The sequence below is a fragment of the Schistocerca cancellata genome, chromosome 4, assembly GCF_023864275.1.
Source record: "Schistocerca cancellata isolate TAMUIC-IGC-003103 chromosome 4, iqSchCanc2.1, whole genome shotgun sequence".
Lineage (NCBI taxonomy): Eukaryota > Metazoa > Arthropoda > Insecta > Orthoptera > Acrididae > Schistocerca > Schistocerca cancellata.
The window spans coordinates 74,372,715-74,391,296 of record NC_064629.1 but is presented as its reverse complement, the minus strand read 5'-3'; the positions used below and the strand labels follow the sequence as shown (position 1 = coordinate 74,391,296).

The 18,582-nt window shown below is 40.1% G+C and overlaps 1 protein-coding gene across 1 annotated transcript in view; it reads left to right on the top strand.

Moving 5' to 3' along the window:
- The window catches only part of LOC126183762 (zinc finger CCHC domain-containing protein 10-like), a 28,355-nt gene extending 25,051 nt beyond the window's left edge, over positions 1 to 3,304 (top strand). The window contains exon 3 of the mRNA XM_049925990.1: positions 726 to 3,304. Within this exon, the coding sequence (XP_049781947.1) occupies positions 726 to 1,266 (541 nt within the window). The 3' untranslated portion in view covers positions 1,267 to 3,304. The remainder of the gene's footprint in view (positions 1 to 725) is intronic.
- The last annotated feature ends 15,278 nt before the right edge of the window (positions 3,305 to 18,582 follow it).

The window sequence follows — 18,582 nt, the reverse complement described above, 5'->3', positions numbered from 1 at the left end:
AAGAAACTTGTAAACCAGCAAGTGTAAAAATATAAATGATTTTACTAAAATGTTCTGTGGAGGTGGGGGGGGGGGTGTCATGTTGCTCCCTTGTATCTGAGCCTGACTTTAGGGTTTTCAATAGGTTTTGCGGTTAAAATGGGAGGAAAATTAACTTGCAAAATATATTAAACCATATTAAGTAATAATAAGTAATTTAACCATATTAAGTAATAATATCACACTCAGTGGCACAGGCATTTCCCCCAGGAAGGTGTTACATCATCTAAGGTACACTCACCAACATAATTATAAATGTCCTGAGATTGGTTTCATTAGCAAGAGAGTGAAGGAAAAGGTCTGACATGACCTTCACAATCACTAAATGCATTTTCACATAATTATGGTCTGTATTGGGAAAACAGTTAAGGGCCTTTTCCAGTATGAAACAGTTTATTTTTGAAGAAATAATATAAAAAACCATTGACCACCATTCAGGACTTAATTGCACGAATCCCTAGAATGTTTCATGTCGTTTAGGGTGGATATTCATATTGCTTTGTGTAGTTTCTGCATTCTGGAAGTAATAGTAGGCATTTTAGGTAACTACACTAAGTTTGCTTTTATAGTAACATTCTTTAGTAGAGTGAACCATGTGCCAGAATAGATGTTTGCAATGTGTATCTTTGAAGTGTCTGAATTTTGTTGAATTTTATTTTAACATTGTTGTTTTCTAATTTTTACAGAGAAAATACTCAGAAGAAAGAAGAAAAAGTTCAGAAAAGAAAAAAGAAAAAGGACAAACCTGCTAAACAAGATACCGAAAAATCGTCAGAAAGTTCGTCGGAGGAAAACGATTCCAATAGTAGCAGCAGCAGCAGTAGTAGCAGCACTGAGAGGAGCAGCAGCAGCAGCAGCACAAGCAGCAGCAGTAGTAGCAGTAGCTCAAGTAGTGACAGTGAGAAGAGCAGTGGGGATAGCAGTAGCGACAGTGACAGTAGTGACTCAGAGGAGAGCGACAGTGGCAGTAGTAGTAGTAGTAGCAGCAGCAGTAGCACCTCCAGTAGCAGTGGCAGCAATAATGATACTGACACTGGTGCAGTTTCCTCACAGCAGCCAGCAAATGGCACAGATAATGAATGTCAGAAATCCAAGAAACATCATTCCAAATCAAAAAAATCAGAATCTAAATCCAAGAACATTTCATCAGAACCTAAATCGAAGAATGTTTTACCTGCAGTGTCCAGTAAAAAATCAGGAGCACAAAGATCGAGGAGTGATTCGTGAATATTGCCAAGAACTTATGTGATTTTCTTTAAAACGTGAAAAAATAACTATTATATATGGAAATGCCGATAAAGCGGCATTAGAGTAAATTACTTTTACACGCCGTCCAAATTTCGAGATTTTTACTGAGTCCCATATTTGCTTTAGTATTCGACTGCTCAACAAATATTTAACCTGGTGAGAAATTGCTTTTTCAGTGTACGATCTCAGAATCTGACTTGAGATTCTGTACATTTCAAAAATAATTTCGTTTTGCGGTGAAATGTACAACTCTAGTTTCTGTAGTTGTGTACCACATTCGGTTTCATTTGAATTTGTTCATTCAATTCATATAATCAGTTTGTATATGGAATCTAAATGTCTTTTAAGAGATTCTTGTTTTGAAGTTTGTTTAGAAACTGCTGTAACGTGCTCCTAGCTTGAGTTACATCCACGTGGGTCAATGAAGCTGAAATATTTTGGTCATTTAGGGCCAAGTTATTTGCCTGTGTCTCTTTGAGATCCAGATATCTTCGTGTTATGTGGGGTGTTATAACTTATGTATTTTTATTCTGTATTATTCATAATTTGACTAAACTGTCTGTGCAGTTATTGCTATTTTTTCAGAATTTGGACAGCAAAATTGATTTTTTAATTTGATTAAAATAGCTTTATGTTTGATGATTCAGTCAGTGAACCTGCCACGATAGTGACCATTTCCAGAACAGTGGATGTGTGCAAGCCCTGAATCGAGTCAGCTTCACGGATTGAATCGAATCTGCTTCACAGACTGACGATGGGAGCTGGTGCGCTGACTAGCGTGGATATGGTTTTTAGGTGTTTGCCATATCCTCCTAGGTAAATAATGGACTACATCCCACCTCAGATACATGATGAACAAATACTTTGAAAAATGGCGTCACATTTCATCATGTGATTAAACTAGATACAGACGGATGGGATAAATGAATTCCTCTGAGAGGGAAGGGCCTGTGTGGGGAAACTGGCATTAGCTTTCAAATACCTTTGGGAGTGGTGACCCCATCACAATAATAGCCGGTATACAGGTATGGTTGGTCTCTGTGAGAAAATTGAAGTACTGTAGCAGTCCCAGTCCATCATTGATTGGATAAAGGGCATCATAAAGGATTGAAACATTCAGTGAGTCAAGAGACAGGGCTACCTGCCGGCTTTTTCTCAAGTGCCACGTGCTTGATGCGTTGCCTGTTTTTATAAGTACATGGATAGCCTTGTCAAGCATGGCTGGCTGCGCGGTGGCAATGCTGCGTTCTCTACTGCAAGCTGTCAATTACAAAATTACTTTATTTGAGGTGTAGCTTTATGATTTACTTTCCGTGAAGATATGTCTAATATCTTCTTCTTCTTCTTCTTTCTTTTTTTTTTACTTGTCCATTAGGCTTTTTATTAATACAAATGGAGCTGCTCTTTTACTTATGTACCATAGCTGTTCAGTTTTTTCCCTTCCTTTTAGATCATAGCTGTTGTGACTTCTGAAATACAAAAATTCTCAGTCTCACCAGAGTGTAAACTGTTTCTGTTAATTGTACAAAGAAGAGGTTACACTCTTTTATTAGTCGTTTAATTATGTGAGGAGTAACAGTGTTCAAGAATTGGGCCACTTGAACACTTTTTGCAAAGGTGGATGAAGGAATCATCTCAGAGGTTACAAACCGTAATTTAGGTATATCAGGAAACCTGAGTGAAAATTGCTGTACTGAAATTTTAAAGGGCTCCTTATTCTGTCTGGAGCACTGTATCACCACATCGTTCTGTCCACTAAGATAAAAGAATAAATGGAATGATATGTTGTGAAGTGGTATGACTTTAAATTCCACGTTTTTGTACCTGAGTGTGAGATTTATTATACCAAGTCAGTGATGCAAATGATATAGTTGTGAGGCCCACTGTTTGAGTATGTATGAGCACTTTCAACTTATGTCAACGGCCTTCCAGATCAGCCTCAGCTGATGCAAGTGTAAATAAAAATAATGTACCACCTGTGACACTTTTACTATATAATAAAGCTTTCTTTTTTTAAAAAAAAAATTTACTTAGGATATGATGTATTGTATTCATTTTGCTCCAGGGAATGGAGTCCGCCACTCGTGGTCTCGCGGTAGCGTTCTCGCTTCCCGAGCACGGGGTCCCGGGTTTGATTCCCGGCGGGGTCAGGGATTTTCACCTGCCTCGAGTTGACTGGGTGTTTGTGTTGTCCTCATCATTTCATCATCATCCAGGAAAGTGGCGAAATTGGACTGAGCAAAGACTGGGTAATTGTACGGGCGCTGATAACCACGCAGTTGAGCGCCCCACAAACCAAAACATCATCATCCAGGGAATGGAAGGAATGCTCTATATTGAATCATTCTGAGTTAGCAGAATGGCCCTACGTCTTTAGTTTTGGGGAGTGCTCATTTATGTGACATGTTTGAATGCAGTCATCAGCTTTTTTTCCACCAGAGACAAAATGTCTTTGTTTAATGACACTATTGAGCATTGTGTTGTTGTATTTAGTACCACACACTTCTGGAATCAATTAATACAGTTTTTTTAGGTTACCTTATGATGTAAAAAGCTTTCCAGGTTTCCATCTGATTTCCATTCCACTAACACATATTAAAAGAGCTTCCTTTCTGCTGCATCTCACCTGTAAACTTGGTATTGAAATAACTGTTATTCGTGTGGACTATTAACCACTGAAATACTTCCATGTCATGAAACCAAATTAAAAACTGCTGCCTACATAATGAAGAAAATATGATGGATGCATTAGTGTAGGGGAGCTATATTCTATGTTCTTCAAAGTTCATCCACATGTGAGCACGTAATCGTAGATACATTTCAAAAGTCCCTACACCATAAGATCTAGTAATTGTACACAGACCTGTAGAAAACCGTCTTTACACTAGTTGTAAAAAAATTATCAAGCTTTTCGTGCTGCAGATATGTGCAACAAATTGAAAACCATTTCTCTGTTACCAGTTACATAATCTTACTGTAATACAGAGAAAAATCACTATTGTTTATTTTGAATCACTTATGCGTATCTTGGATGCAAGAGCTCTTCAGCTGATGAAAGCAGTCAAGTGTTACGAAGGGGCCATCCATGCCCCACCCACCTCTGATTTCAGTGTTTTTGCACATTAACGTGTTTGGCTTGGTCAGCATGTTATCGTGTAATTGCAGTAATAAACACACCACTTTGCACTGTATTTATAATCTTAACAATGAAACCTTGAAGATCAAAATAATAGGCACATAGTGTATGGGCAAGAGAAAATTTCTTTGCGACAAGTAAGTTTCTCTTCACTGGTAACAAGTGTGTAATCATCAATAATTATCATTAACTGCATATAATATGTAGTGGCTATGTAAAGTTTTCGTGTTAATTACATGGTGCAGTCACAGCCTTTAACTGCTTAGGAATTCTCTTCAGTACAAAATATTTTCACTGTGGTAATTTGCTGTAATAATTATATAGTTGAATGGAATAACTCATTTTATCTCTACCAAGTACATTCTAAGTGAGCCATGTCATTTAGTATGGTGTAACTTACATAATCTGCCAATATTTCTCATAAATCTCTCACTGAATTTGAATTTGGGTGGTGCATCACTGTTGTAAAAATTGACAATTCATTACATCTCTTGTCTTTTTTTGCTCATCACTTGGATGTGAACTGCAGAACATTGGTGTTTTCCTACTTGTAGGATGTATTGCTTTTCAGCTGGACTGCTGAAACTGTATTGGTACTTTTCCTTTCTTGATGTAACACTAAAATTTTATCAATACTTTCTGTTCTTTGTGTTTTTGGTTGTCATATACAAGCACTTCAAGAAGACACTGTGTGATGGCAGACCGGAGTACCTGTGTCAATGAAGGTCAAGTGGCCAAGTCTCATATTGTCATCTCTCTAGATGCACCCAACCTTGGCTAATGATTAAAAGATCATTGAAATACGGGGTTATTCTAAATGATGGACCCATTTTCAAACTTTGTATGTATTCAAGTACAAATCCAAAATGAACAAGCTTTATACCAGTGAAAAGAGGAAGTTTCATAATGTTTGCTATCAATTTAATAATTTCAATTAATTAGTTTTTCATAATTAGAAATGTTATGAATGTTCAATTTGGCCACCGTTGGCTGCATGGCAAACATTGACATGGTGCCCAAACTTGTCCCACACACGCGAAAACGTATCTGTTGTTACTGAGTGCACTGCAGCAGTGATCCAGTTCCACACATCATTCAGAGTAGTTGGTAGAGATAAACAGCTTCCTTCACATAGCCCCATAAGAAATAATTGCAGGGTGTGAGATCAGGAGACCTCGGTGACCAGAATTGCAGATCCATGTCTTAAAGTCCCCTGCAACAGACCCAGCACTGAGGAAGAGAGCTATGCAAAAAGCCTCAGACATCATGGTGCCAATGGGGTAGAGCTCCATCCTGTTGGAAAATGAAGTCCTGGGAATCTTCCATAACTTGAGGGAACAGCCCTCGCAAAGAAAAATGGCCCATAAACCTTTGTACCGAATATGGCACAGAACACGTTGATCTTCGGTGAGTCTCTTTCGTGTTGCTATGGTGAATGTGGATTTTCCAAACCCCATATGCAAACATTGTGTCTGTTGACTTTTCCACTAAGGTGGAATGTCACTTCATAGCTAAAAATTAGATGTTTTAGAAATGCGTAATCCTCCATCTTTGCTAGCACATAACCACAAAATGCAACACGCTTCACTTTGTTGTTGTTGGGGTTGAGAGACTGCACAAGTTGTAATTGGTAGGGTTTGTACAGCAAACAGTGTCTTAGAACTTTCCATACAGTTGGTTGGGATATTCCAAGTTCTTGACTGGCTCTATTGGTAAACTTAATGAGACTGCGCACAAACTTTCTTGAGTCCGTCAGACATCATTCTCTGACACACACGGTCAGCCTGTGCTTTTTCCTTAGCACACACTTCCAGTCCGTTTAAATTGCTTAAACCAACACCTAATGCTTTTGCGAGTTGGTGGTTGATTACCAAATTTGGTACTAAATGCCTGCTGCACTGTAATTTGCGTCTCAGTTTTCATGAACTCAAGAACGCAGGAAACCTTGTGCTCCACAGTTGCCATCTCACTCACAACTGACAGTGAAATGGAATGACGGCCCTATTGCCGTTCGAACTCTACTGGCCGCTTCTGAAGCCATCACTGTCTGCCCGCTGCCCCCCCCACCCCCTGCTAAAAGCTTTGAAACTACCTCTTTCTATTGGTATAAAGCTTGTTGATTTTGGATTTGTACATGAATAAATATAAAGTTTTGAAAATGGGTCCATCATTTAGAATAACACTGTATTATATTTTAGTCAATTTGAAAACGCTGCAATGTAATATCCTGTCGAATATTGGACTTTGACTTTTTCGGAATTTTTTCTACATCTACAGTGTGACAAACTAAATAAGACATTACACATCGGGATGAATTCATTTCGGCCAATTATTTCCATTTTGTTTGTACTGGAGTGAAAAGAATCTGGGAACGATAATAGTGTCATTGAGGCAACTTGGTTTGTTCCACATTCGCCCAATATTCCATTCACTTCCGGCCATCACTTACCCTCTGTCTGTACTGGAGTGCTCTGATTTGCTATCACTGAAGTGAGAAGTACACACATTAATAATAATGTTGTTAGTGGCAATTTAGATTATTTCATCATTCATTCAAGTTTCATCTCAAAATGACCGAACGTGCAGCAGTACAGTGTTGAGTCCTCTGCAATAATAAACAAGAGAATCATTTTCAAATTTATAGTACTCTCTCTAAAGTGCCTGTTAATTTGAGTGCTTGGGAGTTCAGTCATGTTTCACAGCTTATTAATTGAGCTGAGTTGTGTAAAGGCTTTCTTCTCAGGTTAAAATCATTGTGAGATTCTCTGCACAATTCAGTCATTTCATTTTCACCGTCATTCATCTAGTTACAATTTTTTATCTGTGTAATGTATGGTGAATTGTCTAAGATAGGCATTGAAACCAGAGGAAGATTTCACGGCATAAATCACTGAATGCATTTTTCATTATTGGCTGAGTTCACCTGCTCATAATAGTTGCTGTTGGAACTGAAGCTGAGCTTGTTTGAGAGAATTATTCATCAGTCTACACTTCCACTATGAAATCTCTGTGAGAAGCTTTTGCATGCTATTAACACAAACAACTTTGTTTCCATTTTACCAGAATGATAGATAAAAGATCCCTTAGAAACAATGACCAGATTGTGTATTGGCCACTGACTACTGTGAAATAAGGTAAAAATAAATTTAGTACCCAAGCAGTATGCAGCTGTGCTTCTCTACACTGTAAGTTGGCAGTACTTGAATACACATAAATGTATTAATGTAATTCTGGCAGAATAAAAAGCTTTGTTGAAGGCTTGTGGAATAGAATAATAAATGAAACTAGCTTCTTATTTCTAGGAGTCACGAGTCCCAGGGGACTAGCTAATCAATCCGAGTTTCAAAGCAGCTCATCTTCATAGTTTGTGCAACTGTGTTTGATCAGTATATTCTGCTTTTTTTGTGTCAAGGCATTTTATGATATTTAGCATTATTTTATGAGCTTGGCTTCATGTTGCTGATTGCTTTCTGTTAAGAGTAATGAGAGTTGATGAACTGGTAACTGCCTAACCTCCCCCCCCCCCCCCCAAATTATAAAACAATAACAGATCACACAGCACAAGTGGCGACTTGAGATGCAGCTCATATAGAAACCTTGCATTTACAATAGTACCACCTTTTGATTTTTTGTTTGGTTTAACCAGGGGGACAGAACAACTGTGGTCCTAACCCCTTGTTGCCATTAGTGAAACTAAGTTTACTGTGTGGTATCCCTCCATACCGTTGTAGAAAAGCCAGCCAGTACCATTAAATAGTAGTAGGAGCCCCTCTACTACATCTCTGTCAGCCACAATTTCTTCAGGAATTAATGATTCAAATATTCTGTCTCTCTTTGTCTCCAACACTGCAATGGAAGATTAAATGATTTGCAGCTTCATCCCCCATACCACTGTCGACACTTAGGGGTTTCTTTCTCAATTCCAATCATGTGCATATGTTTCCTGAAGTTCCCATGGACAGTCATTACATCTACCCTGACTCTAAACTGCCTCCTGTTCAAACCCATTTTACAGAACTTCTCGTAAAAACATGGTAACGGTATCATTGCTTGCCCTGTTTTTGTTGTTGGGTTTTAGTCTAATATTCTACATGCTGCCTCCTGATCTAACTACTTAGTTTAGATTTTACCATTGCATAAGTGATGGTTAAGACAGGTTCCATCCAACAAATGGAGTAATTGTCCCTGCCCTGGCCAGCCTGTCAACTTGTTCATAACCAATAATTCCTGAATCGTCAACAAACCATGGCAAGATTACCCTGTTGCTTTCCCCTAGCCTCAAAAGCGTACTTGACATTCTGCAATGCTCTTTGATCTTGTTGCAGGGGCTGATACAAAATTTCAGAGTTGCTTGGTTGTCCAAATAAATGTAGATGCTACAATTCTTGTACCACCTTTGTAGATTCTCCTCTGTGCATACTTTTCTAGTGTATATCCCCCTCTGGAATACCACAGCCAGCTTCCCTGCAGGAATTGCACTTTTCAGTCAAGGATTACTCTGGCCATAGCTTCTTTGTCTGTTTTCTACCAATCAGTAAACCAGACTGTGTCACCTGAATGATGTAATGCATCTTTCTTCCACTGCTCCTTACTTTCCATAGTTATATAGAAAGGTTTAGTGAAGCAGATGGAAGTTACTGCATAGATATTACATTGCTAGTACACGTACTGTAAGCTAAGTTTATGTGTGTCCTGGTAGCAAGTGAATATCAGTGTACATCACATAATACACTGTCTTCTGACTTTTATCTATTGTGCAACTCCTACTGTCAGCTACAGAGAACCTTCTTAGAAAGAGAGAGAGAGAGAGAGAGAGAGAGAGAGAGAGAGAGAGAGAGGGAGGGAGGGGGGTTAAGTACATAGGACACAGCCCTTATCCCATAAGATGATGTATCATACCTTTTGAGTGCAGAATGTACTTTTCCATCACACTAGGCTAATATTCACATACACAGCTTCCTGTTGTACCAAGACCTCAGATGTCCTACGATTCTTACTTTACAGGAAAGATGATTTTGTTTTTGAGAATATTGTTAGCCTTTATAGTGCCACATCATAACCACTGTCAAATCCAGATCTGAAAGCAGGTTTGTCAATTACGTACAACACTTAGCACTGAAAAAACATTTATTATGGATATGTACAGACAGAACAGAACAGACAGGTGTGGCGTCTGCTCCACTGTGAGAGGCCATATGGTAGGACAGGCGACACTGGTGCAGCTTTTATTTCCACGTCCAAATCCAGGGAAGGAGGTGGCGGCAGAACGGGTCGTGCTAGCTGCACTGGAGGTGGCAGTGTTGGAGGTATCAGATTCAGCAGCATGGAAGCCAGGGGCCCGCCGTGGCTCGTTGACAGCTGAAGGGGGCACCCACAGGGAGGAGACAGTTTTGAAAATGTCAGCAGTGGCAGTGGAGAAAGTGAGGGCAGCAGAGAAGGTGAGAGCATCAGCTAAAATGCAAGAGAGAGCCAGGCAGACGGAGGATGCATGGGTGGCGGAGGCGCTTCAGGTGCGCAGCTGCCCACGTGTCACGAAGCCTTCCTCTCAGCCATGCAGACGACACACGTCAGCCGTGGGTACTGTCAATTACCGCCTGCACCCATTTCGGCTGGCAGGGAGCCCAAGCAGCTTGCCAGGCTGGAAGTGTTGCTGGCATCAGCTGAAGCAGATGTAAGCAGAGTCGGGGCTGACAACCATGCAACAACTCTGCTGGACTCATATTGCCAACAGGGGCGAACCTATAACCGGTCAAGACCTACTTCCAGTGACACATCTGAAACACATTGTTTCATCTGAGTCTCAAATATTCCTACTAGTCATTCTGCTTCCCCATTTGATTGAGGGTGGAAAGGGGGACATGGTGATCACCACTTTTTGAGATATGAACGGCGGGCCATTGTCTGTAAATAATGTATATGGAAGACTTTGCATTTCAAAAAAATTTGATAAAGCTGAAATTGTTGTCATCGCAGGAGCAGACGGACAATGCATCACATATGGAAACTTCAGAATAAGCATCAATTACAACAAGCCAGTAGTAATTAAAGGTACCGCAAAAAGTACATGGTGTCATTCCCAAGGCTGCTGTGGCTCTAGCCATGGCAACAAAGAAGCATGGGGTGCCACATGGTGGATAGCACATTGTGGGCTGGCTGCAACAACTCACACTATTTCCCCATCAATGCCTGGCTAAAAACCATGCCTGCATGCTAACGCTTTTGGATCTGATGCATCCTGGTGGTCTGTAAGTAATAAATGCACAACCTGACAGTGAAGGGGGGACGGGACTACAACCTGAGAGCAGTGTCCTCTGTAGCTAACTGCAGTGCTCAATCCCAAACAGAAAGATGATTCTGTAATGCAAAATAATTTCTCAAAGGATCAGGAGCACAACCCGGAGGTTTGTCTGGGGCCAGCCATGTTGCACAAAAGAAACAACTTTACTTAAAATAGGATGCAATTTTACTGCTAGTACCAGGAAAACCATCAACATCATTTTCAGCTTCCACATATAAATGAAATCAAAGAAATTCCTCTTTATCAAACTCTGGATACAGACCAATCGGTAATTGTGATAAGACATCAGCATTTCCATGTGCTCCTTGGTCGAAAATGTATCTCATACTTGTACTGTGACAGGAAAATAGCCCACCACTGTAAGTGAAGTGTGGCTTTATCCGGCAAGGATGCTGAAGGGTTGAAAAGAGATACAAGTGATTTGTGGTCTGTGATCAGGTGAAATTTCAACCTGTATAGAAAAATATGAAATTTTTTTAGAGCATACACGATCTTTCTCTATCCGAGAAATGCTGTTGCATTAGGAGCTTATGCAATACGGCGTTCAGATCCATCCGCATACATACGAGCAAGGAACACGCCAAGGCTAAACTGATACGCGTCAGTTCGCAAACACAAGGTGCTGGCCCAGCTGAAAATGGACCAAATAAGGAGCCAACTGCAGTGCAGATTTCAACAGCTTGAATGCCTCGTAACAAGCCAGGGACCAGTGGAAAGAAAGATCTTTACAAAATAATGCATGGTGTGGTTGTGTTACAGCGGCAGTGTCTGATTTGAATATGTGATAGTACACTATTTTGCCTGAAAATGCCTGTAATTCCGTGACAGACATGAGATGTGGCAACATGGCAATAGCATCAATGCCAGCCTGTGACACTTCAAAACCCAAATAAATAATGGATAGCTGAAAAACTGTGTCTTGTCCAAACTGCACTTTAACCCTGTAAAACAGAAAACAGCACAAAGATTCTGCAAATGTTCCTCTGTAGAGGCACCAGACATTACTATATCATCTAAATAGTTGATGCAGCCTGGAACTGATACAATAAGTTGCTCTAAAAAGCATGGAAAAGTAGCAGGTGCGTTTGCCACACCAAAAGGCAAATACTGGTATTGATTAAGCCCAAATGGCTTATTGATAACTAGAAGGCATTTAGATTCCTAGTTGAGTGGTTGAGTGGTAGCTGTAAATATGCCTCTGCCAAGTCAGTCTTTGAAAAATAATGCCCTCCCCCCCACCCACCCCCCTCACCCATCCAGTAATTTTGCTAACAGCTTATCAGGACGCGACAAAGGATAGGTATCAATGATTGACTGTGCATTAATAGAATTTTAAAAATCACCGCATAGGCATAATTTACTGGTAGGTTTGTTGACAGTCACCAGTGATGTTGACCATTCACTGGAAGAAATAGGTTGAATAACATCAAGGGACTGAAGATGATCTAATTCTGCTTATACTTGATCCTGTAAAGTTACCACTCTTGGGCGGGCCTTGGAAAAATGAGGCCGAGCAGACTGTTTCATCATAATATGAACCAGAAATTCTGTTGCACAACCCAGTCCTGGAAAAATAGAGAGGTAAATTCACACAGAGAGCATGTAACTGTTGATATGTTACTTGATAAGAAAACAAATGCACTTCATCACTGATGGACAATCCAGACTTTTTAAAAATGTCCAAACCAAACAGATTTTTAGTGTAAGCATTTTCCACAACTAGGAATGTAATAAATGAACCACAGCCTTGTAAGTCACAGGTGCAGAAAACTGTCCAAGAATGGGAATCGGTTGTTTGGTATAACTCACCAGCCTCCATGACACTGGAGTCGAAGTGGGAGAAGCCAAATCCACATAAGTCTGAGAATCCACCAATGATGGTGCTGCACATGTGTCCACCTACATTCTCAATTGTTTGTTTAAACACATGCACTTCAGTGTATAACTTGCTTTAAGACACTGTCACTGCTGACACACTGTTCACATCCATATTCATTTCATCCTTACTCTGGTGTGGAAAGGAGTTACATACAGAAGCATTGTGTCCTTTCTTATGCACCTATTACACATTGTCCAGCACTTGGGACATGTGATCTGTTCATATTGAATGAAGTAGTATGGACATGAAAGCAGTGGAACCTGAGGCTGTCATTGTTGTGATGCAGACTGTTGTTATCGCGAATGGCAGTTACCTACATGACACTGAGATGACTGCTGCAAAAGTGTCTACATTCCCTTGTGAACTGACTGAAGGTTGGAAGAGGTAAGAGGAACTGATTTCTGAAACTTCCGACCAGGCTTCTATCTGACTACCTGCAGTCTGTGAAACTTCAAATGACTGAGTTATGCACAATACTTCCTAAAGCACAGAATTTTCACACTGTAAAACTCACTCTCGAATTTCCCAAGTCAGAAGCAAAACATACGATTACATCAGAAACTGTTTGATCTGCATAGGATTCCTTATAAACTCTTGTCACAAAATTATGATGATGGCTAACTCCGTGTAGTTCTGCTGCCCATGCCCTGTATGACTGTATTGACAGTGGTGAAACTCTACACAAGCAGCAATAATGTAAGTTTATAACGACAAGTAGAAAGTAACTCGCACTTCTGTGCAAAAGAAAGACTTTAAGGTTCTTGTAAGGTGGCGAGCTGACAAAGAAAGACTTGAAGATTCTTGTAAGGGGGTGAGCCGATGACAAAATCCACAACAAAAAAGGGGCCTTGCACAAGTTTATGTCTGTTACCCAAATACCTGGAAATGTTTCCGCAGGTGTTTTTCGTAAGCATCCCAGTCTTTTGTTACATCATTGCACGCAGGGAATGGCTGCGGATATATTGTTGGCAGTTGTGCCAATGTAGTTTTTAAACTGGAGATAGCAACTGTCAGCACCTGCTGTTGCTTGAGAACAGATTTAAGCACTGCCTCCAGGGAAATTAAACTCACAGGACCAATGACTAAAGTGGAACACCTGGAGCTGAATACCATACTCGTCGCCAGCCCAGTGTTCTATTCGAAGAACACTGTAATTTATTGCTAAAACAAAACATGTATAAGGCAAGGTATAATAAATTAGCAATATGCAAGTGGCTGGTGGAGCCTAGCACTCCATCCTTTATAGGCATTAGTTCCAACAGGGTGCTGCTGGTAGGCTGTGCATGCAACTACTGTCACATTAGCAGGCCGTGTTGCCTCTAGTGGCCAAAACCACCACAAATTTCGTGCACAAACTATGAAGCGGTGCACTCACAAAACTGGTAGTAGTTACAGCAACATACATGGTGCATGCTTTTTGCAGTTCATAGATTTATGTTTAATGTGCACCAGAGCAACCCTAGGAAGCGTGATAAAATTATGAGAATCTACAAAACCATACCATCAGCCCTGTTCTAAAAGGTAAAGGTAAAGCCTGTGCTGCAAGCCTGTGACTGGGCTATCAGCCTGACTGCAGGTAGAGTACAACCTTCCCATTTGTCAAGGCACTAGGAGGAGGGATATTGGGCCCCTCACCAGGCTGCTGTTTCCCCCTCAGGAAAGTTACCTGCTACTCATTTTAACAGCAGGCTGAATGGACATGGGGCCATTCTGGAGGGACTGGAATGAGGAAAAATCTCTGTCCCTATCAGGGACTGAATCCAAGACCTCAAGGGCCTAGTGCTCTAACCACGAGACAACCACATCCACATCAATCCAGTTACAGCCCTAAGTGATATTCATATGGTTTATTACTTGCATACAAAAATGACAAAGGGCAACATTTTGGGATCATACTCCAGTTCATATAGCCAAATTCATGTCCTCAATAAACTTCTGCCACATGAACATCACACAGTGTGAACAGCTATGTTTGTGGCATGTTAGGTGCAATTCCATAGGCACAAATAATGCTACACCAACTGTGCAATGAAAATTATACTTTATTACTTCCGTGGCATGAGGATTTCCTTTTCCCAGGTATGCACACTATAATTACTGTCAAACATATAATGTAATTTGTATTGTCAGTGAATTTGATGTTTTCCAGAAATAAATCACCACTGTACACTTTTTCCATACCTCAGCAGAAGTTCCTATAATTTACATAGCCAGTGGATATAATTTGTTAAACATATTACGTGTGGTGCTTATTTTTCATAAGAGTGTATCAAACAAGATAACCTCTGCAAATCATGTTACACTTGTTTCAAATGCTTATTTGAGGATCTCCTATTATTTATGTAGCTCAACTTCTTTTTTACAATCCAAAACAATTTATTGATTCCCTTCATTACTAAACTGCATCAAGAATCCTGTCTCCATTAAACACATTTTGACAGTATAAAATGTCTGGCATTTTTAGTGTGTGTGTGTGTGTCAAGATTATATAGCCACAATTCATGCTGTTCAAAATCCATATGACCATATCTATGGAAGGCACCTCTTGCTGTTTGTGTAGTCATTTCTATTGTCATATTGTATGTTTCAAAACAAAGTTTCAAATCTGTCATATTACACAGTTAAGTTTTTATTTTCCAATACTGTCAGTTGCTAAACTGACTAAGATCTTTTGTGATTTATTGGGTGTGTAAGTAGCCAGCAAAGACTGTTTGACTTCTTCACTTTATCATTATTGACCTGATATGGTCATTGTTAAATATGGTACTCTTATAATGTCTTATTTCGGCATAACTTCAAAACAGAAACTGAGTGATATGCCACACATTGTCTTTCCAGTTAAGATGTTTAGAGCAGTGACAACATGTGCATCTGATCTTAGACATCAACTAAACTTCATTGTGCTTAATTAGCCTTGGAAAAAAGAAGGGATAATCAATTTTTAATCAGTGGATAATTATGAATCTCTCATGCCTTCATAAGTAATTGCTGAGTAATTATAAGAGGAATCTTTACACTATATGAGTGAAAATGTGTTCTTCTATTTAGCAATTTTAAAAGCCTTGTAAATTTATGTCACTTTCTGCTCCCACAGTTGATATCCATATAAGGGTCTCATTTTGTAACTGAGAGGCTTAAACAATTATCAGCATAAAAGGTGTTGTGACTTGGCAAGACAGCCAAGCCACTATGAGGAAGCCAAAAGGCACGCGTTTAAGCTCACGCAGGCTGGTGTGAGGTCTGGAGCATTTAAGGAAGTTAGAATTTGGCAAAAAAGGTCGTAGCTGTTGGAATACTTAACTTTAATCCATAATTGGTGAACATAGCTCTTGACGGTACATGCATCACAAGATGAATAGCAAATTATAATGGCGCCTTGCTAGGTCGTAGCAAATGACGTAGCTGAAGGCTATGCTAACTATCGTCTCGGCAAATGAGAGCGTAATTTCTCAGTGAACCATCGCTAGCAAAGTCAGCTGTACAACTGGGGCAAGTGCTAGGACGTCTGTGCCGTGTGGCAGCGCTCGGTCTGCAATCACTGATAGTGCCGACACACGGGTCCGACGTATACTAACGGACCGCGGCCGATTTAAAGGCTACCTACCACCTAGCAAGTGTGGTGTCTGGCGGTGACACCACAAAAGGAATTATGACCCACGTGTACATTTTATACACATCCATTGTGCCTGTTACTCCTCATTCAACAAAATATGTGTGAAGATTGTCTCATACAATATGTAATGCAGAACACTAAACAGAAATGAAATGGTGTTATCAATGTCATTTGTAACAAAGATACAATTGATACCTCTCATAAGCAGATGTGATATGTGGATGATAAAGAGAAGATACTATAAGCTTTCTCAGTGATTTGACTTAAATTGTGCTCTGTTGCAGGTCCTTGCCATCAACAGAGCCAGGATCATACATTGCACTTATGACCAAAATTCAAATGATTATTGTGTTGTCATAGAGGAATCACTATGCTGCAAAATTCAAATACAGCAAATTGAGAATCCAGTAGGAGCTGGAGTGTTTTGCTATCTAGTGCAGATTGTGATGTGATGTAACATCATATCATACAAACTATAAATGGTGTTCAGACATGTATTCGATCCTCTTCCAAGCAGTGGCATGTGTAGATAGTTTAGTGGTTGGCTGATGAGAGTGTTATGGATCTTGTGACACTAAGCTGCCTTATGCCTTTGTACCTGAGAGATGAGTTAACTGCTGTGAACAGTCTTGTCTCACCAAATGGGGCTGGTGTGTGGCTGTTTATGATCATTTGTCTTTAATGGTGACTACACACACATACAAATTCTGATATTGTTAATCAAATGCTTAAACTTCAATAAATGCTAGGGTGGAAATAATGAAATTTATAAATTACATACACTGGAACTACAGGTCCACTAAACTACAGTTTATTCACCAATAATTTGTGCAAACATTCCTATACTTGTGAAAGGAAATCTGGTTTAGCTTTATTTGGCCTGCTAACAGTACAAATAAGTTTCTGATGACTTCCAAGGTGATCAAAAGCAACATACGAATTTATTGTGATGAGTCTCTTAACTTTTGCTACTGTAGGTTGTACATACTGTATTGAAAAATTTGAAGCCTGAACTACACTGATGAAAAAAATTGCAACATCAAAAAGTAATTAATGTAGAGTAGTGACATTTCAGGAATACATTTGTCTAGGTAACATATTTAAGTGATTAACCTTGCAAGTTCAAAGGTTAATGTAAGTGTGAGATAAGCCAGTGCAAATGCAAAATGATGGTACATTAATAACAGGTGTAACCACCAGAATCTTGAATGCAAGCATGCAAATGTGCATGCATTGTACTGTTCAGGTGCTGGTGTTTTTGTGGGATGAAGCCCATACCTGTTGCACTCGGTCTGTCAATACAGCGATGGTTAATGTTGACGCTGGAACTGACGTCCGATGTGGTCCTATATATGCTCTATTGGAGCCTTATCTGGTGACTGAGCAGTCCGAGGCAACATGTCAACCACTGTATAGAGTATGTTGAGTAACAACAGAGGTATACGGGCGAGCATTATCGTATTGGGAAACAACCCCTGGAATGCTGTTCATGAATGGCAGCACAACAGGTTGAATCACCAGATAGATGTACTAATTTGCAGTCAGGGTGCATGTGATAACCACAAGAGTGCTCCTGCTGTTATACAACATTGCACCCCAGACCATAACTCCAGGTGAAGGTCCATTGCAACTAGCACACAGACATGTTGGTTGCAGGTCCTCAAGTGGCCTCCTCCTAACCAACACATGACCATCACTGGCACTGAGGCAGAATCATCTTTCATCACCCTGCCCTCTAATGAGCTCTCGCTTGACACCAGTGACGTTGCAAATAGCATTGGTTTGGGGTCAGTGGAACGCACGCACGCTACAGGGCATCTGTCATGGAGCTGTCCTTGAAGTAACTGATTTGTAACAGTTAATTGTGTCACTGTGGTGTCAACTGTTGCTAAAATTGCTACTGCAGGTGCAGTATGATGCACCAGTGCCATACACCGAATATGACAGTCTTCCCTCTTGGTAATGCCACATGCCCATCTGGAGCCTTGTCTGTGCATTCCCGTGACCATCTCTGCTTGCAATCATGTACAGTGGATACATTCCTGCCAGTCTTTCTGCAATATTGCAGAAGGAACATCCCGCTTTTTGTAGCATTATTACTTGACCCCATTCAGACTCAGTGAGATGTTGATAATGGCATCTTTATTGTCTTAAATAAATTCTCGTTTAACATCAACTAATCATGTTGAATCTCAAAGGTAATTAACACTCACTACTATTACAATGTGTATTTAAAGCAAACCAGATCTGCATCCTCACAGTGGTGCTACTAGAATCGCTTTTATGCAACAGGTGTGAAATTTGAATACCTATGTAGAAACACACCTGCCAACTTCCAAATCCAGCAACCCGCCTGTGAATTGCTTCGA